This window comes from Panthera onca, chromosome F1 (assembly GCF_046562875.1).
Source record: "Panthera onca isolate mPanOnc1 chromosome F1, mPanOnc1 haplotype 2, whole genome shotgun sequence".
NCBI classification, from domain to species: Eukaryota; Metazoa; Chordata; class Mammalia; order Carnivora; family Felidae; genus Panthera; species Panthera onca.
Genome location: NC_138355.1, coordinates 35288089 through 35311220, shown reverse-complemented (window position 1 = coordinate 35311220; position 23132 = coordinate 35288089). Strand labels below are relative to the sequence as shown.

The 23132-nt window shown below is 44.9% G+C and overlaps 1 protein-coding gene and 1 long non-coding RNA gene across 6 annotated transcripts in view; one reads left to right on the top strand and one right to left on the bottom strand.

Annotated features, from left to right (window-relative positions):
* Positions 1–23132, top strand: part of HHAT (hedgehog acyltransferase) — a 325652-nt gene that overhangs the window by 165261 nt on the left and 137259 nt on the right. For all 5 annotated transcript variants that reach the window (XM_078441116.2, XM_081791895.1, XM_078441115.2 and 2 more), the window contains one exon: positions 10759–10794. In XM_078441116.2, coding sequence (XP_078297242.1) covers positions 10759–10794 — 36 coding nt within the window. The remainder of the gene's footprint in view (positions 1–10758; positions 10795–23132) is intronic.
* LOC132686254 (uncharacterized) lies at positions 3455–7203 on the bottom strand. The gene is made up of 3 exons (XR_009613536.2): positions 7010–7203; positions 6814–6934; positions 3455–3690 (listed from the first exon to the last, which is right to left on the bottom strand). It is a non-coding gene; the product is annotated as an uncharacterized LOC132686254 (long non-coding RNA).

Here is a 23132-nt window from a genome sequence, read left to right as displayed (position 1 = left end):
CCTCCTTTATTTTGTTCTTCTGGATTTCAGTAAAGAGAGCTTGAAGGAAAGATAGTCATATTCATTTTGATTAGCTAGTGTCATTTAGGTGAAAGAGATGCCCAAGGAGAGACTAAGAAGTTTTGCTAGCAATTAGTGTAGGAGAGGCTGCAGACGTTTGGAGACGTGGTGTTTTAAACTCTGGAGTCTGATTATATCCTAGACAGTCAAGTAGAAGCTAATACAAAAGGGCATTCTTATCAAGGCTCCGATATATAATGGATGTGAAAATAAAACTGAGGAGGGAAAGGCTATAGTTTAGTGAGAATGATGCTAATACTGAATTTATTTTAAAATGTATTATTAAGTATCGGTTAAAAATTTTTATTTTAATGTTTATTTTTGAGAGAGAGAGACATAGCACGAGCAGGAGAGGGGCAGAGAGAGAGGGAGACAGAAGGAGACACAGAATTGGAAGCAGGCTCCAGGCTCTGAGCTGTCAGCACAGAGCCCAACGCGGGGCTCAAACTCACAAACCGCAAGATCGTGACCTGAGCCAAAGTCAGACACCCAACCGACTGAGCCACCCAGGCGCCCTGTTAAGTATCACTTTTAGATATAATGACCATTATTTTTGAATTCCATTAAAGAATTTTTTGTTTCCCTGTAAAAAAGGAGGAGAAACCTGTGTACCTCATCCCTGTTAAAAACACACTTGAATCTTGTTTCTGTCTTTTCAAACTAGTTGGCCTTGGATTAGTGACAATGGAAGAACCAAATGTTCGACTCCTCCAAGAGACAAAACTAGGTCCTTGATATGATCATGTGATGGCAGTTTTCCCAGCTGTAGTGGGCAGCTTCATCAAACTCTGTATCATGAAGGATCTTCATTGTAACGTGTACTCACAAGAGCAAAGCTGAGCATTGGAATGAAATTTTAATAACATGACTGACTGGAAACATATCTGTACAGAGAAGAAATTATCAACCTTTAAGATTGTGGAAGCATTTGCTTTGTGTTACATTTTTGTGACCTGGTGGCATTATTTTGGGTAAGCGTTGACTTGTTTAATTGCCCAGTTCCTAATCCCCAACTTTTTGATGCCTGACCTACTTGGTTGTGGTTCCTGAAGCACTGGGTATCTTGGGCCCAGTTTACTTTATAAATTGGAGCTGAGGCCCATGTCTCTATACAGTCTTTCCTGAGGGGGGAATGAAAGGCACAAGTCAGTTATTACTCTCTATTTGGAGATAACTGAGTAGCTGTGTTGTCAGAGGCAGCAGGGGGCGGGGCAGGATCAGCAGGACCCTATCAGTAGTGCCATCAGAGATACGGAGTTTTCTCCTTCTGTGTTGCTGTTACGGTTGTCCCTTAGGGGCATCACTGTTGCAAGTGCCATCCAGAAGAAAGAAGAGCACATCTGTTACCATCTCCTGCGGCTCTGGAATCAGCTCCCCTGCATCTCAGTAACACTTTATGTTCCAACCTGAGTGATGTTCTGTGGGAGTCACTGCCAGTTGGCTTCCAGTGGGAGGAGTCTAAGCATTATCCATTTTTCTCTCACGATAGCTCTGCTTCCTATTCTGTTAAAATTCTTGCCTCCATGAAGTCTTCTGCCATCTGCACCCATCACCTATCTCAGTGGAAGATTTCTCTCCAGATAAACAAAACACAACCTCGTTTTGTCTTATCCCTTTGTGGCTATTACCCTTCCCTCTCCTCTTCAGAACCAAAGTCATTGCATGAGCTATTTATGTGCCACTGTCTCTGCTTCCTCTCCTTTTATTCACTCTGCTCTTGGCTCTGGTCTGGCTTCCATTCCACCACTCAATGAGACTACACAATTGTCAAAGCTGCCAGTGACCTCCATGTTGACAGGGATGTCCAGGAGACATTTTTACATGAAGACACGGAAAGGTAGATAAACTTAGACTCTTACCTCATGGTGGGCACAAAAATTAACTTAAAATAGATTAAAGACTGAAATGTAAGAGCTACACTTAAAACTTTTAGGAGAAAACATAGGAGAAAAATCTTCAGGACCATGGATTAGGCAAAGCTGTCTTACGTAATGATACCAAATACATGGTCCACGATAGAAAAAAAAAAAATGACAACGTGGATCTTTAAAAATTCAAAACTTTTGTGCTTCGAAAGATACTTTTAAGAAAATAAGAAGACAAGCCACAGACTGAGAGAAAGCGTTTTCAAATCACCCATCAGATACGGGAGTTGTTTCTGGAATATACACAAGGGTGGGGACTTAGCTGTTGCATCCTAGACATCTCTTGCAGTGTCTGACATCTAGAAGGTGCTTGATAAATGTTTGCTGGATGAATGAATGCAGAGAGCATTGATGCGGTTTAGGAAAGAGTCTTTAGGGACTTTATAAAGTCTGAGGAGGAAAGAAAATAATCTTGAGCATTTGTGGAAGGTTTATTATGAACCACTTGTACCCACTACGTTTGTTCCTTTTTTTGTGCCATAGGTATTATTTTCTCTGTGCCACAGTTAAAACAACTGTGATGTGGAGCAGTGATTTTTTTTTTTTTTTTTTGGTCCATGGTCAAGTACTATTAAATGAGATAGCTGGAGCACAGACCTAAATTCCACGTATTGGGAGATGTGGTTTCTCCTGTAAAGCTCTTCACTCTTGAGCCCTTTATACCTGAAACTGGCACCTTCTCTCCTTTTCTTTCTCCAGTACTCTGAAATGCCCAGATGACCTGGCTTTCGGGCTACTTTCCCAGAATTTTCTGGCTAATAAATGATCTGATGGCAGACACACTTGTCTGGTGGAGCGAAGAGCATGTCCTGTGAAACCCGACACCATTTTGTACTATGTTTGCTTTTTAGAATTTGTCCTCATGGGCTACAGTTCTCACTTTCTACTTTCCTGTCAGACTTTGGTATTTCACCAAATGGGGTCTTTCTGACCTAAGTTCACTTTCCCTTTTCCTGCTCCCCAGCATCGCTTTTTTAAAAAAGCTTTTATTCAAATTCCTGTTAGTCAACATGCAGTGTAATAGTAGTTTCAGGCGTACAATATAGACATTGAACAGTTCCTTACATCCCCCAGTGCTCATCACAGTAAGTGCCTCCTTAATCCCCATCACCTATTTCACTGCCCCCCTCCTCTCTGGTTTGTTCTCTATGGTTAAGAGTCTGTTTCTTGGTTTGCCTCCCTCCCTCCCCCTCCTCATTTGCTTATTGGTTTGGCTTTTTAAATTCCACATATGAATGAGATCATATGGTATTTATTTTCCCTGATTTATTTCACTTACCATAAGACACTCTAGCTATATCCATGTCATTGCAAAAGGCAAGACTTGATTATTTTTTATGGCTTAGTAATATTCCATAGTATGCGTACATGCATGCATATGTCCACACACCACATCTTCCTTTTCTATTCATCAAACGGTGGACACTTGGGCTGTTCCCATAATTTGATTATTATAGATAACACCCAGCATCATTATTTATTGTTGACTTTCAGCAGGCTCTGAATCTCAAATTGATATGCAGGTTAGGTCCAGACAGGACCAGATGGTGGAAGGAACGTGAGAGAGTGAGGGCTCCTGCAGAGGCATCCTGCAGGCTTTGTATTCGCATGACTTTCACAGCTGGGATGGACGTGGTATGACATGGTGCCCGTTATTATGTGCTGTCATCAGGAGGCGTGTTGCCAGTACTGTCTGGGACGTCCCCTGAAAATAAAGATGCCAGTTGAGACTGGGAGGAGGGCTGTGTTGTGACATGTTGAATGATGAAGTAGGGTCTCGGGGACTGTTAGTCTCGGCTCTGCTGCTGGTTGTGGAACTGTGTGAGGATTACCTCATCTTTTTTATCCTGTTTCCCACTCTGGCAAGTGAGGAGGTCAGCTTAGGTAGACTTTAAGGTCTTTTCCGTTCTTTGAATTTAAGTTAGGTAGCCCGGCCAGAACTGGTCAGGACTCCTTGAGTCTGGGTATAAACTTTATTTTCCTAGTGATTTGATTTGGTTTTTACTTCCAACCAAGTCAGTTTCACACTTCTAGGCAGGAATGTGAGAGAGCTAAACTCTGGCCGCCAACTAGTGGGATGAACACGTCTGGAGATGAGAAGCTGTGAGGTCTGTGGGTTGAAGAAGTAGAACAAGAGCTGAGATCTGAAAGTGATGCTTCATCCAAACACTGCCCTGCGTGTGGCTTGCTAAGGAACCATACCAGCTGTGGTCCTGAGGACCTGAAGCCCGGAAGGCAGGCAGCCTGGCAGAGCAGAGCAAGTCCTGGAACCACCTGTGGGTTCTACTCCAAGTTCTGCCAAGGAGATGCTCTGTGGGGCTGACCATCTTCTGCCAGCACGGGGGTTGCTCTGGGGGTAAACACTCCTGCAGCACTCCTGTGTCAGGCGCCGTGAGCTTAATTCTAGTGCCCTGTGGGGCTCTACCAAGGACAGCAATCAAAATGGTAATAAATAAGCCATCAGGGCTGCTGCGGGAGCATTAGCCCAGGCACAGTTTGCAACCGTGCTGATGGTCATCAGACGAGCTGCTGCTGTGGAAGGGAGTGTTCCGACTTGGAGATGCTTCCTGAAAGTGACTAAACAGGGACTCGGAAGCCTGAGGCTAGGCAGACCCTTCAAGGTCATCCATTCATCCCAGCTTTCTGTGCGATGGTTCAGTCTCCTCTGAATACCCTTACAACCCATGCTTGAGCTCACCCTGTGATGGGAAGTTCACAGCTGTATTAAAACATTGCAGCTTATTTGAAACTTTCTTTTTATGCAGCAAGCTGAAAGCTGCCTCCCGCTGCTGCTACCAGTTGATGTTCAGACAACAAAAACTTCCATATCACATCCACACATAAAAGACTTCATAATTTTGATTTCTGGAAGGAATCAAGGGTAATATGTGCAAGGTTACTGTTTCTCATGTCTCTTAAGGAAATCCTGCCTTACCGTGGGCTGGTAGCTATGAAGAGATCTTTTTCTTAGAAGGTGATAAGATGTATTGTGCTACACTTTGATAGATATCTCGTTTCAGAAGAGAAGCCTCATTTCCATCTGTGGGTATGTATTTTATATATTTATGCATAGTCATTGACGTATTAAGTAACTACTTTGAGCGTCTCTATCGGCAATGTCCTGTGCTCAGTGCCAAAGCAGACGGAGGAACCGGTGCCTTATTACAGCACATCATTCACAGGTTGGTTCACTCAGCAGGTACTTATTGAGAATCTGCTCAGTGGCCAGCTCTGTTCTTGCCCTCATGGAATTTGCAATCCATTGTGGGGGGTGGGGTAGAACATTGTTACCCATCACACTGTATTGAAATTCTTGTTGACTCCGCCATCTCTTTACTAGGCTCAACTTTCCTTGAGGTAGGGGCTCTGTGCTGTGCATTACTGAATTCTCACCACCCGGCACACGGTAAATATTTGTTAAATGAGTCAGCGGCTGAGCACAGAAAGGGAAAAAGTGCTGACTTTGACGTTTGTTACTCAGCTTGATCCTGACTTGGCCATTTACCAGCTATGTGATAGGGGATAAGGACATGAGGCTTTATAAAATAAGGATCTATTTTGGCAGGTGGTGAGGACTGGAAGAGGGGATACACTGAGGGCCTAGCCCAGTGCCTGGCATACAATTCTAAAATAAAAAAAGAAAAGCATATTTCCTTTATTATTCTAGTTCCTGAAGGCATCTTTTACATCTATACAGGAAAACTAAGTGAGAAGAGATCTCTAGACTTCATTGGTTGGCTTGTGTTTTGAAATTAAAGACCCCATGTGAGGGGGCACCCCTGAACCCTTTGGAAAGACCCCAAATCAGCCTTACCGTGGTAAAGAGGAGTGGAAGGTTGAAAAAGTTCTGGATGTGGGCTGTGGTGTTGTTTGCGCAACAGCGTGAGTGTACTTAATGCCACTGAGTTGTACACTTAAGAAATGGTTAAAATGGAAGTTTTATGTTGTGTGTATTCTACCACAATAAATTCATTAAAAAGATCCCAAACCATTGCCATAATTTACAGTTCTTCCAGCAGGGGAGCCATTCTCCAAATTAAACCAGTCACAGAACATTGTCGTTCCATTGGTCTGGATGCGGGCCACCAAGCATTCCTGTGGAGCTTCCAGAAGCAGCCACGGCCTGGCTGAGCCACCAGTTGCTTGGTGTGGAACTGCGGGCTGTGAGGCCCTCTGTTGTTTTGCAGATTACTTTTTCCCCTCTGTCCCTCCTTCAAAGAGCAAGTTTTTGTCCACAGAATCATGTCTGAATCCATCCCTGTGTCTCCGCTCTGTTTCCAGTGTTTGCATCTGGGGTGAGTCCCTGTCACCTGTCACCTAGACTGCCGCGGCTCCCTGCCCTGCTTCTGTCCCCATCCTTTCTCTTCAGGACACCCAGAGTATTCTTTTCATACACAGATAAATCAAAGCACACCCCTAAATGAATGAAATTTAAACAAATGAAAAAAATAGCATTCCCCTGGTAAAGACCCTCTCTGCTTCCCATGGATGTTGAAATGAAGCCCTAACCCTTAGGTACAGCCTTTTCAGATCTGCTCCCTGCCCCCCTCCCCCACTTCAGCTTGTCCCAGTCATGCTGGCTTCTTCCTTTCCTCCAACCTGCCGCATTCCTTCCCACCTTGGGGCTTTTCCTGCATGTCCTGCTGCCTGGAACACTCTTCCTCCGGTCTTGGCATTGCTCGCCCTTTCTGACCATACAGATCTCAACCCAGATGTCACCTGGCCAGAGAGGACTTCCCTGAGCAGCTGTGTGGTCCACCCCTCTGTCCTGTCACCTGTGTGAGTTCTCTGCCTCTGGTGTTCTCTTCTTTATGGAGGGCTTTCTTACCATTCACCCCTTCCACCTAAGACGTGGGTGCCGTGCGTGGTGGGGCCCTTGTTGTGTTACTCTGGCCCATGTCCTCAGGGCTGGAGCAGCGCCAGGCACACAGAAGGCTCTGACAAAATATCTGTTGGTTGAATGAATGAATGAATGAATATCAACACAGATGAATTGATGTAGCGTAAGAGTAAGACATGAATACCTGTGAGGAAATTCTGTTTACTTCCCCTTACATTTTTCCTGGTACATTTTATGTTGCCAATCCCCATTGACCTTCTTCATTCCATTTGTTTCCAAGTGACTGTCAGCTCCTCCCAAGCCTGCCTATCACAGGATGCTTAAAGACACCCACTTGTCCCAGCCCCAAATTCCATCCGTGACCAGCCACACATGCACAAGAAGAAATGTTCTGAAACACCACGCGTCACAATCACTGACTTCTGTACATTTAGGCCCTAGATTTTAGAGGATACCGTGGTGGCAGGTGAAGCTGGGCATGCACCAGTGTGTGCTGGCACTTCTTAGTGAGATGCCGGCCAGGGCAGGCAGGATAGGATGATGCCTTCCCTGCCTGGCGGCAAGACCCTGCTCCCCTGCACTCCTCGCCGGCTCTCACATCCAACTTCAAGGCTCCCTATGAGGCCTCCATAGAATAATTGGTCTTCCTGCTCCCTTGCCTGTTTCCTGAGTTCTGTCCCTGTCCCTCAGCTCTCCAGCTGTACTACCCTCTACCCTACTGTTCAGGCCCTCCCTGTGCCCTGGATCACCTCACCTGTCTTTCTGGGCTGCATAGTGAGATGTTATGTCCTTTCGATGTGGCTTCCTTCTCCTACTATTGGGCTTCCATTAAAACAACTGTCTCTGTCTCTCTCTCTCTCTCTCTCTCTCTCTCTCTTTCTTTCTTTCTTCTTTTTTATTTTTTTAATATGAAATTTATTGTCAAATTGGTTTCCATACAACACCCAGTGCTATCCCAACAGGTACCCTCCTCAATGCCCATCACCCACTTTCCCCTCCCTCCCACCCCCCATCAACCCTCAGTTTATTCTCAGTTTTTAAGAGTCTTTCATGGTTTGCCTCCTTCCCTCTCTGTAACTTTTTTTTTTTCCTTCCCCTCCCCTATGGTCTTCTGTTAAGTTTCTCAGGATCCACATAATAGTGAAAACATATGGTATCTGTCTTTCTCTGTATGACTTATTTCACTTAGCATAACACTTTCCAGTTCCATCCACGTTGCTACAGAGGGCCATATTTCATTCTTTCTCATTGCCAAGTAGTATTCCATTGTATATATAAACCACAACTTCTCTTAAAAATTGGAGGGAAGGAGATTACTATTTATTGAGTACTCACAGTATACCAAGCACTGTGCTAAGCACTGTATTTTTGCTTATCACCTAATTCTCATAACCCTCCATGAATAAGGGCTATCCATTTTCCCACGGAGAAGCTGCAGCCTAGAGAAGGTATATAACTTCCCAGAACCTGACTTGATTCTAAGACTCAGGGAGATAGATGGCACTTGTGGGGCAGCTGTGCCCAGGGAGGCAGGGGGTGGGCTTGCCTGGGGCTGGGCAGCCATGGTGGGAAAACCAGAAATCCGAGGAGGTGGAAAGGGACCAGTTCTTAGAATGAAGAATAATTTTCAATTATTAATAATGAGAGGCAGTGAGAGCCTATGCTTTTAGTGGGAAGAGTAAGCAATTCATGGCTTTTAGGGCCCATTTTGACTCCCAGATTTGTCCTCTACTAGCTGTGAGCTCTGCAGGTTATTTAGCCTCTCCGCTTTAGTTCCCTGCACTGATGAATGGAGATGCCAATCCCTGGCCTCACCGGCAATGGCTTGTGTAATGTGGGCACCATACAGTAGTTGCCACCTTCTAAATACTTCATAGTCATTTCTGTGAATATTATTAGGTTGTTCATTACTCCCTCAGAATCTTCCTTCACCTACCTCACCACCATATTGTGGTTCTTTCTGATTCCCTCTGTGTCTATTTTATGCTATGATTCCTGCAACAGAGTCTGATCCTTTATGTAGCTGATGTAATTGAAAGGGCTGAATAGGTTTTGGATGAGTGAATGAAGCTGAGATCTGTGTTCTAATCTATACAACTTGTATCTCCCACATTGCAGGTCCTGGAGATCTTAAAATTGCTGTCTGTCATATGAATATTTACTTATGTGGCCGAGGAACATGGCCTTGGTTTGGGTTGAGAGGAGGGATCATTTCAGTTTTTTTTTTTTTTTTAATTTGCATTAAATATGATTGTAGGCAGAACTTAGCATCTCAGGTCAGTGTAGTATCAACTGAAGCAAATCAGCTAATCCTGCAGGGACATCTCCCTTTAGAGCTCTTTTCAGAAGACTTATGTATCTTCCTTGAATCGTGTAATGACTTCAGGTAAATGATCCAGTGAACTTTTGTTGCTCTCTTCTATCCTACTCCGTCCATTGACCTGTAAACAGATGCTTCAGTACACAAAGGAAGCTTGCCATTTAAAGGTACCCAAAGGCATCCTACTTTAATGTCAGTAAGCATCCGCTAGATGTCAGGTGAGGTGAGGTGAGGTTCCAGGCATGCTGGAATGTTCCAGAAACGGGGCAGGGGTGGAGCTGGAACCTAGGGACAGTCAGGGCCTGGGCAGTCGGACCCCACTCTAGGGGGGATTTCTGTTTCTCTTGCTCATTGTCTGTAGGGACAGAAGTAACTCAGGCTTTACTCCGGCAGGCTTTACTCCACTAACCTGGGAGGCCAGTCTGTTGGGTGGGACACAGTGACCACCTTCTAGGTGTTAGGAGTAGTGGTTATGTGTGGTGGACAGCAGCATCATGGTTCCGGCCACCGAGCCTTTTTACTCACAACCAGACCCAAAGGTGAGAGAAGGACACTGGTTAAGTGGTTAGAGGTGTAGGGGGAACAAATGTGGTAGAGAAACCAAGGCAGTGCCATTCATATGGACTCAGCCCATTTGGGGGTGTCAGGGGAAGTTGTATGTGAAAGGGTCCACCACTGCCCGGGACTTACTGGTGGGAGGTGCCTGGTGAGAGGCCCAGGCACAAGGGCAGGCTCACCAGCAAGTGCATGGAGCTGCTCTTCTCTCTTCCCTCCCAGGGCAGACCCAGCTATGGACAGGGCTGCTCTTTGGTAAAAAGCTCCAGGGACAGCGGCACCTGGGTGGCTCCATCCATTAAACATCCGACTTTGGCTCAGGTCGTGACCTCGCAACTTGTGAATTCAATCCCCGTGTTGGGTTCTGTGCTGACAGCTCAGAGCCTGGAGCCTGCTTAGGATTCTGGGTATCCCTCTCTCTCTCTGCCTCTCCCCTGCTCACACTCCGTCTCTCTCTGTCTCTCAAAAATAAACAAGCATTAAAAAATTAAAAAAAAAAATGCTCTGGGGACTGCGGCTGGGAGGAGCATGGAAGGACAGAGTTGACGCTTCCCCACCCCTGTTCTTACCTTTGGCCAGCATGGTTTTGTACTTGTAAAACATAATTTCATTTATTTTTGAGCAAGTAAACATCTAAGACAACTAGTGTGATAAAAGGACTCACCTATTGGCAAAGTGACAAAATCTACCCTGTGGCTTTTTTTTTTTTTTTTTCTAGAGAAAAAGCGTAGACTTGCTGAGACACTTTTGCTATCATAGAGCAGTGGTTCTGCATCAGAATTGCCTGGAGGGCTTGTCAAATCTAATTGCTGAGCCCCATCCCCAGAGTGTCTGAATCAGTATGCCTGAGGTAGGGCCTGAGAATTTGCATGTCCAGCAAGTTCCCAGGTAATGCTGCTGCAGTGGCCCCACTCCAGGGGCTATACTTTGAGAACCGCTGTTACAGAGTGATTGATTTATTCACCGTGCTCTGAATGCAATTTACATGTTTTTGGTCAAGTCTGCCATTGCTGCGCATTTCTTTTACTGATATACTTGTCTGTGTCTTCTTTGAACAGGTATTTTGACGTTGGACTGCATGATTTCTTAATCAGGTAAGCCCATCATTTTAATTCTAGATATCATTGCATAGCATGTCTATTATGGAAGACTGAGATGAAAATACAATCCTTTTTAAATATCTTGTTAAATAATGGCAATTGTATACTTGTCAAAAAAAAAAAAACCCACACACTGCTAACATTACGGTGTTTTGGGCCTCCAAGAATTGCATGCAAAATTATCCTTTTTTTAAACAGTCAGAGGAACTTCTATGTAAAGCAGTTTATAGCTAAAGTGGTAGTTTCCCAAAAGCATGGGCAAACTTGTTCCAAGTGCTGGGCTGCTGGGAAGACAAATAGAGAAGTGAAGAGAGTCAGCTTGCCTTCATACCTTAACCCACTTCACCAATTTTCCCTCCATTGAATTTAAGCTTTTAAAGTTGAATCTACTGGTTGTTTTATAGTCATGCAGATACAACCTCGTTCATAATTGGAAGAGATTACAGATGGCAGTTTATATCCTAAGTTTATTGGTGATTTTTACCAGAGTGGCTTATGGGGCATATTAATTCCAAATAGCTATTAAATCAAACAGAGGTTAAATGGAAATATACCAGAATATTAACAGGGCTGGTAAAAATTTGCATATTTTTCTGCTGTCAACTTTGCTGTATTTTCTAGATTTTTTTTGTATTGGGCATGTATTATTCTAATAACGGTGAAAAATGGTCATAAAAAACGCTTGTCAGAAAGGCACGTGAGAAGCAATAATGGTTTCCAAAGGACTGTAAGCTAGTGATTACAAGGGAACTAGAAATTATGTAGAGTGATTTGCTTTCTGCAAATAGGAGACTGTAAATGCTAATTCTAAGAGTCTGCTAATACACAGTTATAAATCCCATGTGATTTTTTGGGTAGGCGTTACAGTGGTTCAGCTCGCCACCATGCAGGGCTGTCTTTGTGTGGGTAAGATGCTGTCTGAAGGGAAACGTGCATCATTGGCATTGCCTTTATCCTAAACCCACAACATTTCCTTCGTGCTGCATCACATACAGTGGTGTTCCAAGAAAGGCCACCCACACCTCGTCATTTCTCCAGGGCCTCATCCAAAGGTGTGCATTGAAATCTTTTTGGCCCCCCCTAGGCCCAAGGAATATAGATTTCCCTAGCATTTTCCAGGATATCACACATAGATGGTAGTGTGTTAACTACTACCCTTGATGCATTAAAGGGTAAATGCATTACAGCAGGAGGGATGAAAGACCAGAGTTCACCGAAAAGGCAGGCATGAGGATTCCATGTGTACGCTGATAAAAGCCGTCTGGGTACACTTCCAGGAGTGGGTTGGATTTTTGAGTTAGTGTCTTTGGTACTTTGTCCTGCTACCACGCCACTGTGCACCTGATCCTTGTGGCGGATGCAAGTTTGTACTTTATTTTCTCTACTAACTTTCTTGAGGGCAGGGAACGTGTCTTAGTCGCCTTTCTGTGATTAGATTGTAGAGTCAGCCTTCAACAGACATTTGTGCTTCGAGTGAATGAACAAAATGAGGCAGAAAGGACAAGGAGGGCAAGGATTAAGAAGAAACTGTTCAGCCATTTATTCAACAAAGAATTATTAATCCTGTCATGGGCCACATACTTGGATATGTCTGGGAATACCACTATGAGAAAAACAGGCATTTGAGTTAAAGCTTTCCCTGAGCTTATCACTTGCCAGGCTTATGGTGTGAGGGGCCTTGAGGTGGGGGGAGGGGTGGTCTGCCTCTGGGACCCCTCCTGCCTTTCCTTCTTCTGGGATCCAACCGCATTTCCTATGTTGGGTGGGGAGGAGGGTAAGGGGGAAGTTCAGTGTTTCTAATGTAACTGGTGCTGGGATCCCTTTGTCCTGGCGGTTGGCCCTTTTGGGTGGTACTGGTGAGATGCTCTAACTAGTCACCTTAGTGTTCTGTGAACCAAGCAGAAGTAGGGGGTAAGGCTTCTTTCTGCCCTGACATCTCTCTGCAGTTGTCCTTTCCTTTGCTCTGGTAAGGGCAGAGCAAATCAACATGTTTGTTGTGTATCCACTTGGGGAATGAGGGGGTCAGTCTCCCCTTCTTGCAGGAGTGCCCAGTCTCTGTGATGAAGTCTCCTCATTCCACCCCCTTCCCCCATGGCCATGATACACTCTGCACCAGGTAGCCAAGAATTTGAAGACTCTGAGTTCCTTCCTTTATGCTCCTCCCAGTTTGGGAGCTGGAGGGTGGAGATGTTGAGGGGAGGTAGTTGCTGGGAGCCACCCGTTCTCCATCTCTTAGGAATCCCAGGATGGGGTGGGGGTATCACCCCTTTATTTGTAGCTCCCTTTAGAAATGCATCCTTTCTGCTCCTGGCTTGGGAGGTTAAGACTGAAGGGGACTGAGCACTGTTTCTCATGGGCGCCTTAGTGAGAACTGTTTCACTGGCATGATGGCCTTGAAGTCAGGTTGAAGCGGGTTGGGGCACTGTGTGAGGGGCGGGTGATGGAGTGGCAGCAGCAACTGTCTCAAGGAGTTAAGCAGTGGGGGTGCCTGGGTGGCTCGGTCATTTGAGCATCTCACTCGACTTCTGCTTGGGTCATGATCCCAGGGTCATGGGATCCAGCCCCATGTTGGGCTCTGTGCTGAGAGTGGAGTCTGTTTGAGATTCTGTCTCTCTCCCCCTCTCAGTCTCCCTCTGCCCCCTCCTCTGCTCACGCTCCCTCTGTGTGTGTGTGTGTGTGTGTGTGTGTGTGTGTGTGTGTGTCTCAAAAGAAAAAAAAAAAGGAGTTAAGCTGTGAAGGAGAAGGAAGAAAGGCCAGGCAGCTGGTGGAGAGGGTGGTTTGAGTGGAGATTTTTTTCTTTTTAATTGGAGGGGCTCTTGTATTTAGTCACCAGAAGGTGTTAAGTGTCCTTTAGACTTAGAGAAAGTGGTTTCAGTTGGGTGGAGAGAAGCAGCGAGTGATTGCCCTGGGAGCTGGGAAGCAAAGGCAGGGAGTGGTGTCTTTGCGGCCCACAGAGCAATGGCATTTTCCTGTTACTCAGTCACTGTGGAGAACTGGAGGGTTGGAAGAGTGAGGCAGTGCTGCTTGAATCCTTCTCACCCTGTATTGGCTAAGAGAAGAAAATATATTCCCTTTGTAAAAGAGGAGGTGTTGGAGAAATTGGCATCGATTTTTTTTTTAATTAACTACATTTATTGGCTACAACAAGCTCTTAACATGTACTCTGGGTCATCGGGCTGTATTGAACACTTTGTGTTTGGCATAAGAGAAACTGCAGCCTCCCTGAAATTAATCAGCTGCATCTTTTATGTTGATGGAAGCAATGTCGACTTCTCTGGAATGACATAAATTTCCACAAAGCCAGGAGCCCTATCTGTAATCCCAGCCCAGGCAACTGCAAGGAGGGGCATGCTTCCCTTTAAGCTGTTGGGGTATTTCACTGAGCTGTGGGGCAGGAAGGAGCTGTCACGTTTAATGAAATGTGAGCATTTTTGGTATTGGTGTTTTATGACGACTGTGGGAAAAATCGAGTGACCTCAGTCCTTCCAAATCTCACAGAAATCAAAGGAAAGACTTTCAGGAAACAGTAATCACAACTCACTTAAGAATAGCGCCAGAAGAAGGCTCTTGGTTGGGATTCTTAATGTAACTCTACAAAAGAAAAAGGAAAAAAAAAAAAAGCCCAATCTGGGAAGAGAGATTATGGAAGAAAATAGCTCTGTTTCATTTTAAAGACCAGGGTAGCGTGTTTAAGTTTAGCTTAGTTTAGTTTTGGCAAAAAAAGTAAAAATGATTAGTGATGTTGGGTTGGATTCTTGCTGACTGAAGCATTTTTCTCTCTTTTTTTAAGTTTATTGATTTGAGAGAGAGGTGGGAGTTGTGAGCAGGGGAGGGCAGAGAGTGGGGCGGGGCGGGGGGGGGGGGGGAGGAGAGAGGGAGAATCCTAAGCAGACTCCACATTAGCACAGAGCTCGATGCCTGGCTCAGGCTCCATCTCAGGAAACGTGAGATCACCACCTGAGCCCAAATCAAGAGTCAGACACTTAACTGAGCCACCCAGGCGTCCCCAGGCATTTTTCCATTTTACCCAGAGTTGTAGGCAGCTGCACCCTTCTCACAAACGCACGCTGTAACTGCTTTGTACCTGCCCTCCTGCCCTTCTCTGGGTTCCTCACATTAGGGAATAGTTTTAAGTGATACAGGATGTCATCCTGACTTTTAAAAGAAGACCTGAAGCCATCCATCTTCTGTGATGTCTGGAAGATTAAATTTGTCTGTCTTCCTTTTACAATTTTTGCATTGCCATTATTCTTATACATTTAAAAATTAGAAAAAATACTAGCTGTACTTTCATCTTCTTTTCTATATTATTTATACTCAGCTAGATAATTCATTTCAAATAAGGATTTTTTTTTTTGTAAATAGCAAAATGAGTTTTCTTTACCACTATTTTCCATTTTTATTCTAAAGATCATGTGTGAGTATATCAGAGTCGCTACTATTGTCCTAAGGATAGTGTCTTGATGTCCTGTCAGGACTAGCAGAAACGCAGAGTGTGGGCTCCTGCCACTGATACTTCTTCAGCAAATAGAAAACGTCACTGAGCCTCTGGTGTGGCCCTAAAGCTATTTGAGATCTCCAGAGTAGAAGAGAAATTCCTTTCTGTAAGTAAACAGATTCTGCTTTTAGAATGGTGTTCAATATAGTGTAGATTTAATCCTACAGAGATGCTAATGTTTGTATGAAACAGTATATGCCCCTTTGAAGACTTCTGCTCTGGTGAGAGAGAAGGTAGAATGGGAGAACTGTTCACTTCTTGTGGTGCCTTTTGTTCCTCTGGAGGGGGATCCCGAGATTCCAGCACAGTCTGGAGTCTTTGAATTGCCAGAGGGCAGCGAATTGCAGTAATGTGTGAATTAATGGCTCACTGAATTCTGAAAGGCACAAAGCTGCTTTTGGCTTTCCCTGGGTGACACCCTATACCCGACCCATTCATAAAACTAGCTCTAGCGCGGAAAAGAAGGGTTGTTTGGGCTAAAAAATGTTGGTGTTTTGAGCTTCGTGAATCACAGGGTAGTTTTTTAACCTCCTTTATTTTGAGTAGCACAAAGTCTACCACCACATTTGCTGTAGTTAATTGTAGCATTCATGGTGTTGACAAAGAAGTCTGCTCACCATCATTTGAAATATGTCTTGGATTCTGTGATGTGTGAAATGTTCAAAAGAGTCTGCCTTTAAGAAGGCAAGCAGTCAAATGAAGAATTAATTTGGGTTAAAGACTCCTCCCGAGAAGAAGGAAGAGAGCTGGGGATAAGCCTCCCTCTTTCCTTAAGATAGTTGATCCCTGTTTAGGCTCTCAGCTGCTCTGGAAACAGAGGTTAAGGAGAGGAAGGTAGGCATTTGGCCCTGGAAGTAAGAACCAGATGGTAATAGGAAGATAATTAGCATCTGTATTCAGTCTAGGAGTTTAGAAACACTAAAATGAATACGTGAAACAACTAAAGATATATATATATGTGTGTGTGTGTGTGTATATATATATATATATATATATATATATATACACACACACATATGTATATGTGTATACATATATGTGTATATATGTGTATATATACACACACACACAAGATGCGTATATATGCATATATACGCAGGCATTTTGTCTCTGAGTTATTGTATGTGTGTGTAGATATTTTTGTACATAAATATAAAAGAAAGATAAAACTGTTATGTATATATTCTATTTTTTTTTTTATTTATTTTTAAAATTTTTTTCTTTTTAACGTTTATTTATTTTTGGGACAGAGAGAGACAGATCATGAACGGGGGAGGGGCAGAGAGAGAGGGAGACACAGAGTCGGAAACAGGCTCCAGGCTCTGAGCCATCAGCCCAGAGCCTGACGCTGGGCTCGAACTCACGGACCGCGAGATCGTGACCTGAGCTGAAGTCAGATGCTCAACCACCTGAGCCACCCAGGCACCCCTGTTATGTATATATTCTAAATACACACATAAGATAATTCAGAGGCAAAATACCTGATTTGTTACATAGGATTTTAGATGTTTTTAAATTAATTTTTTTTATTTTTTAGGGGTGTCTGGGTGGCTCAGTCAGTTAAGCCTCTGACTCTTGGTTTTGGCTCATGTCATGATCTCGTGGTTCATGGGTTTGAGCCCCATATCAGGCTCCATAGCTGGCAGCATGGAGCCTGCTTTGGATTCTCTCCCTCCCTCTCTGCCCCTCCCCGACTCATGCTTTCTCTCTCTCAAAATAAATAAACTTAAAAAAAATTTATTTTTTAATTTATTTTGTGTATTTTTATTTTTATTTTATTTTTTTTTACCTTTATTTATTTTTTTGAGACCGAGAGAGACAGAGCATGAACGGGGGAAGGTCAGAGAGACAGGAAGACACAGAATCTGAAACAGGCTCCAGGCTCTGAGCTGTCGGCACAGAGACCGACGCGGGGCTCAAACTCACAGACTCTGAGATCACGACCTGAGCCGAAGTCGGATGCTCAACCGACTGAGCCACCCAGGTGCCCCTATTTTTATTTTTTTGAAAGAGAGAGGGAGAGAGAGTGTGTGCAGAGGGGCAAAGGAAGTGAGAGAGAATCTTAAGCACGCTCCATGCTCCATGCAGATCCTGGTGCTGGGCTTGATCACACGTCCCTGGGATCATGACCTGAGCCAAAATCGAGAATTGATCTGACTGAGCCACCCAGGTGCCCCTAGGATTTTGGAGTTTTAATTTTATAAATATAACGTGGAAGTCAACTTTCGTTTGTCCAAGGAAATAAATTTTAATAGTGGCATGAAAAGCAAATGTGCTGATTAAGAGCTGCTCCCACCTGAGGTGAGCCTACACTCTGCGTCTTTGCAGTCCTAATTAGGCCCTGCTGATTTTCTCTTTGTGGCAACTGGAAGGGAGAAGTGGCACCTGGGGGAGCCACCAAGTGTCTTTTGTCCCTGCCTGCTGCAAGCTCATCTTCTTTGAAGCGACTGCAGTAGCACAGCCTTCTTTTTAAACCTTTCTTTCATTCCGCTTGTGGTTTATGAAAACCAGCAGCTAACGATCTATGTGGTGTTCCGGTAACAAAGTGTTTTAAATAAAAAGTGAAGAAAGCCACAGTCCAAAGCAGGCCCGACAGAGGCAGTTAATGAAAATGCAGGCAGGGTGCTGAAGAGAAGCTATCCTGCATCCATGGGGCTTCCCCCCCTTTACCAGGCTGTCCCTACCCCCTTCCACGAGACTGTCCCCTCTTCCATGGCGCTGCCCTGCTTCCGCCATCGTTCCTTTGCTCAGTTTCCCAATCCTGTTGAGTCTGTCTCCTTCACATCTTCCCCATCACCCTTTCCTTCCTGTTTCTGGAGAAAGGAGATGCACTTTTGTCTGAAACTCAGGCTTCTTACTCCTACAGGTGTGGTGAGGTGGGATAATACATGCTAATCACTTAGCTCTGTGCCTGGAAACACTGAGGACTCAGTAAGGGACAGTTCTGTCCTTCTCCTCCCACCCCCTTACCTCTGGAATCAGAGTAGCAGGTTTGAGTTCTGGCCTTTCTCCTTCCACCAGTGTGACGTTAGGTAGCTCGTTAACCCTTTATGAGCCACCGGTTGCTCCTCTGTAAATTGCCTACTTACCTGATGCTGTCACTCCCTTCTCAGAACCAGTCGGTACTTCTCTTCCCTTCAGTCAAAACCAGACTATACCCTCATGTCCTGGGCCACCACAGTTGGTCTTCATGCTGCCTTTCCACCGTTATTTCCCTTTGCGCAGTGGCCAAATGGAACCAAATGCGGCTTTTTGTCCCTCCCAAATTTCCTGGCTTCTTTCCTTTGCTCATGTGTTTCCTATGCCTGATTTGCCCATCCCTCCTCCACATCCAAATCCTGCCCCATCTCAAGTCCATCTCAATGCTGCCTCCTCCAAGCAGCCTTCCTCTTTCTCCCTTGATAGCACTACCTCCCAAGCTTCCAAGACCATGGGATTCTGCCAGAATATTTTAGATGGGGCAAGGTGGCAGGAAATCAGTATCATTACCACTCGCTCCAGGTGACCCGTATGCTCAGGGAAGTTTGGAGCCTATAGCTTGCGCATCTCAAACATTCCTCCTCAACAGTGAGCTTTTTGAGAGCAGGGTCTGGTTCATGAATACATTTCCAATAATACCCCATAGTGTCTAACGTACAGAGGGCCCTTTGAGAGGTCCAAACTTCTTGTTGTGAAATCAGTAAGTCCCGGAGAATGTAATGCATAGTGTGGTGATTACAGCTGATAATACTGAATTGCAAATCTGAAACTTGCTAAGAAAGTAGATCTTAAAAGTTCTCATTACACACACAAATTCGTAACCACACGAGATGATGGTTGTTAACTAGACTTACCCTGGTGATCACTTTGCAACATACACATATTGGGCCTTGTATGCTGTGTACCTGAAATTTAATAGGATGTTTGTTAAAAGATACACTGAGGCGTGTGTAAAGTTTGAAGAGTTTATTTGAGCAAAAAGGAACCAAAACAGGGCAGTAAGCAATCTAGCCAGAGAGAAAGGAGCCCTGAGGAGCTGTATATAATGAAAGACTTGCATAGCCAGGAGAGAGTGGGAACAAAGCAAAAACTAGGTGAAAAACTGGATTGGTTTTTGCAGGGTCACTTTGCTTACTTTGCTAAAGGGAATGACTGCGGTCTGTGGGTAACATTACCTAACCTGTGCTGATGTAGTGATTCCTGATTGACTGGTTTAAGATTCCATTTCTGGGAGAGTGGAAACTGCAGTTAAGTCTCCGTTTGATTAAGTCTCGATGTGGGGCTTAGCATTAGCAACTCCATTTTGGGTCTGTTGTCTTGTTTTTAACATGTTATATGTCAATTATATCTCATTTTTTAAAAATGTAATGCTTTTTCCATTAAAACAAAAAGGAAAGCAACAGATTAAGTTCATTTCCTTCATGACAGAGCTGAAACCCAGTGTTCCCAGTCTGAGTAACCCAAGGACACAGAGTGTAGGGTAGGGGGGCTGCCTGAGCGTCTGGCACCATTAATTTTTTTTTTTTTTAATGTTTGAATGAATAAATTTTAACTCTTAAAAATGTAACGGACTTATTGGTAACCATCTCCTTATCTTTTCATGTAATCCATTTCTGTAACCAGTAAGTGGTCCTAGTAGTCTTCCAGGAGCTGGGGGAAAGGCAGTGATAGGTGGACAATGTCCTGCCGTCAGTTGGCTTGCATTGCAGTGGGTGGAGACAGAATACACAAGCAAACAAGTCAGTGGGCACAGTGACTCCCATGAGGCGATGGGAAGGCACGGGCTGAGAGCCATTTGTGACCGCACAGGAAAGATAGGAAAGGCTTCTCTGAGGCACCTGGGGACTGAGCAGAGATGTGAGTGAGGAGGAGGAGGCAGCCAGAGCAGGGTCTGGGCTAGGCTGTTCCAGGCAGGGAGCAGGGCAGGCGCCGAGGCCCTGGGATGAAGAGGAGGCCCGTGAGGAATAGAAGGGAAGGAAGCTGTGGGGCTTGCGGGGTCGTGGAGCAAGGAATCCACAGACGTCTGGAGGCAGAGGCCACTGCCAGACTGTGGAGAGGATTGGGTTCCCTTTTAAAGCCCACTGGAAGGTTGTAAGTAGGGGAATAACATGATTTGATTTATATTTTTCAAAACTCACTGCGACAGGCTGAGCTGGCAAGTTAGTGAAATTGGGATTCTTGAAGCTCAGCCATTGCCATGCTGCTCCACCCCAAGCTGGAGCTCGGTGACCCAGGCCTGTCCTTGCTCCCCAGGGAAGGTTCTCTGACAACCAGCTGCTGTGAGAGCTGCTCTGCTGAGGAACAATAGCCCCAAACTACCCTTCTATTTCCCTCTGCTTATGTTTGCTTGGTATATTGTAAAAGGTATGGTTGTGCACATGGGCATTAACTTGGAGGCAATGAAGCCATGGTGGAACGTGGCAGTAGGCCCTCTCTAGAAGCATGGGCAGCTGGAGAGAGTGGGGTTGGCTCCAGGAGGTTCGCTCAGAATGGAGGTTTGCAGCCTTCCCCTGGTGAGAAGTAACCATCTTGTCTTGGGAGCTCCCTACAAGCCCAGCCTCTCGTTTTTCCCTGGAACTTTATCTGCAGGGTCTCCAAAGGCCTGTTCTCAGCCCTCAGCGCTCCTCTCCCAGTGCCTCTCTTCTTGGATGTCAGCCACTGTTAGGACAGGAGGCCTCCTGCATCCACAACGCTGGCTCCCCCCTGGGGCTGCCTGGAGCAGAGTCCCATCTGGTTTGCTCCTGAAAGGCCTCACATAAGGCATTGGTGTTTTCTCCCCTTTCTTGTCAAAAACCACGTCCCCTCCCCCGGCTTCACCCATCATGGTCACAGTCCAAGACAGCTTTTCTTATTATTCTCCAGACTGAAACACTCGGAGAGGCTTGTGGTCCTTTCCTTTCTTTGTAGAATCTGGGGGTTGGAATGGCCTTGATGATTATGCTCCACATTACGGTAATTTTCAGCTCTTAGAAGATTTCTCAGATCTACTTTGCTTCTGTCTTGCTGCCACCACTTTTGAGGAAGAAGTTTTTAGAATTCTTCATCTTCACGGCTGTGCTATATTAGGTTTGTTAATTAGAAAACCCAGATTAAAAAAAAAGAAAACTAAAAGAAACCCTTCATGTTCTTGAGAGTTGAAATGCAGAATTCACTTCCTACCATACATAGCTTCTTTCAATACAGATGTTCCAGGGAATAAATGTATCTTTTAAAAAAATCAAGAAGAGCCACTGGTGAATTAATTGAGAAAATTTGCAATGTAGAGACATTATTTTAAGTGTAAAAAGCTCTGAGTCAGGGATGCTGCTGAGCAAGACAGGCTGTGAGATCCATGCGGTCTGAGCTAGTGCAGATGGGTTATTTACTTGACAGGACATTTGTTAAGTAATGATGGTGGTGCTGCCTCTTTTTCGAATTCTTTTTCTAGTTCCTGGGATCATTCTGCCCTCTGGGGCTTCCATGCCAGATGGAAGCCAGAAATTTGCTTTCCTGCAGTGTGGGAAGGGTCTCAGATTCCCCCTTCCCTCTATTTTAGACTCCGATGAGAACAGGTACGTGCAGGTAGGACCTGGAATGCATGCTGGTGAGCCTGGCGGCAGTGCCATCCAGCTTTGAGAGGCAGAGGTCCGGGTGTGGGGCCTCTCACCCAGCACTGGTGATTGGGAGCCTCTCCCCTGAGCCAAGTGGCAGGCACGGTAGGGTCCCCGTCACTACTCCAGCAGTGGTAGTGTGATTTGTCCTGACCGCATAGCCTCCAAGCCTGGCTTTGAGACCCTCTCTCAGAGACGGTGCAAATTGCTGATCCTTCTTTAATAAATCCCTTTCATATTAAAACTAATCAGAGTGGGTTCTGTAATTTGCAATGAAAATATCTGATGGGGTTACTTACCCAACGAAATTTGGTATGTCTAGTGGAGCGGAGAGAGTGTGTGATCTTTACTCGGTTTTGCCCATGAGCTGCTTCAGTTCCACACGCCAGAGTCAGAACTGCAGCTATTTTTACATCAGAACAGAAGCAGTCCGCGAAGTGGCAAGGACACTGGATCAGATGCAGAGGACCACGACAGTAGTCTGCCTTTCTGCTCTCTTGCTGTAATGACTTCATGCAAGTGTCTTCTCCTGTTTGGACCTCAGCTTCCTTATTTGTGAAATGAGAGAATTATACCCAATAAACTCCAAGGTCCCTTCCAATCTCAGCAGTCTTTGATAAGCAGCTTTGGTGTGTTTAATACTTGAGGGCCACTTGTGTTGTCCAGATTTACAATATAGTAGCTACTAGCTATATTATTGATTATAAATAAAATATAAATGATTGAAAGTCAACACAACTGTAAGTTCAGTTCCTTAGTGGCACTAGCTACATTTTAAGTGCTTAATAGCCATGTGTAGCTACTGGCTACCTTATTGGACAGTGCAGAGCAGAGATAGAACATTTCTGTCATCACAGAACATTCTCTGGCCTAACACTGGTCTACATGATAATGCCATTTGTCTACTTCCCTTGTAGAGATGCTGGGTGTTCTGTTGTATTTCTGCCCGCCCAGTTGAATGATAAGCATCTTCCTTATTAGCCATTCAGCTTGCCTCAAATGGGACTCCTTATTTACCTCCCCTCATGTCCCAACCCTACTCTTCTCCCCCCCACCCCCCCCATCAACCAGAGTAGAAGCCCTGGGGATATTCTGGAAGTGTCCTACTTCCTCACGCCCCATATCCATTTTGGTTCCTAAATTCTGTTAGTTCTTCCTATAGATATTAACTGCACATGCTCATACACCATAACTGAAACCCACTTCATCTTTCACTTGCCTTCTATTGTGAACCTCACCTTTATTTTCTTCTTTCCAGTCAGTCC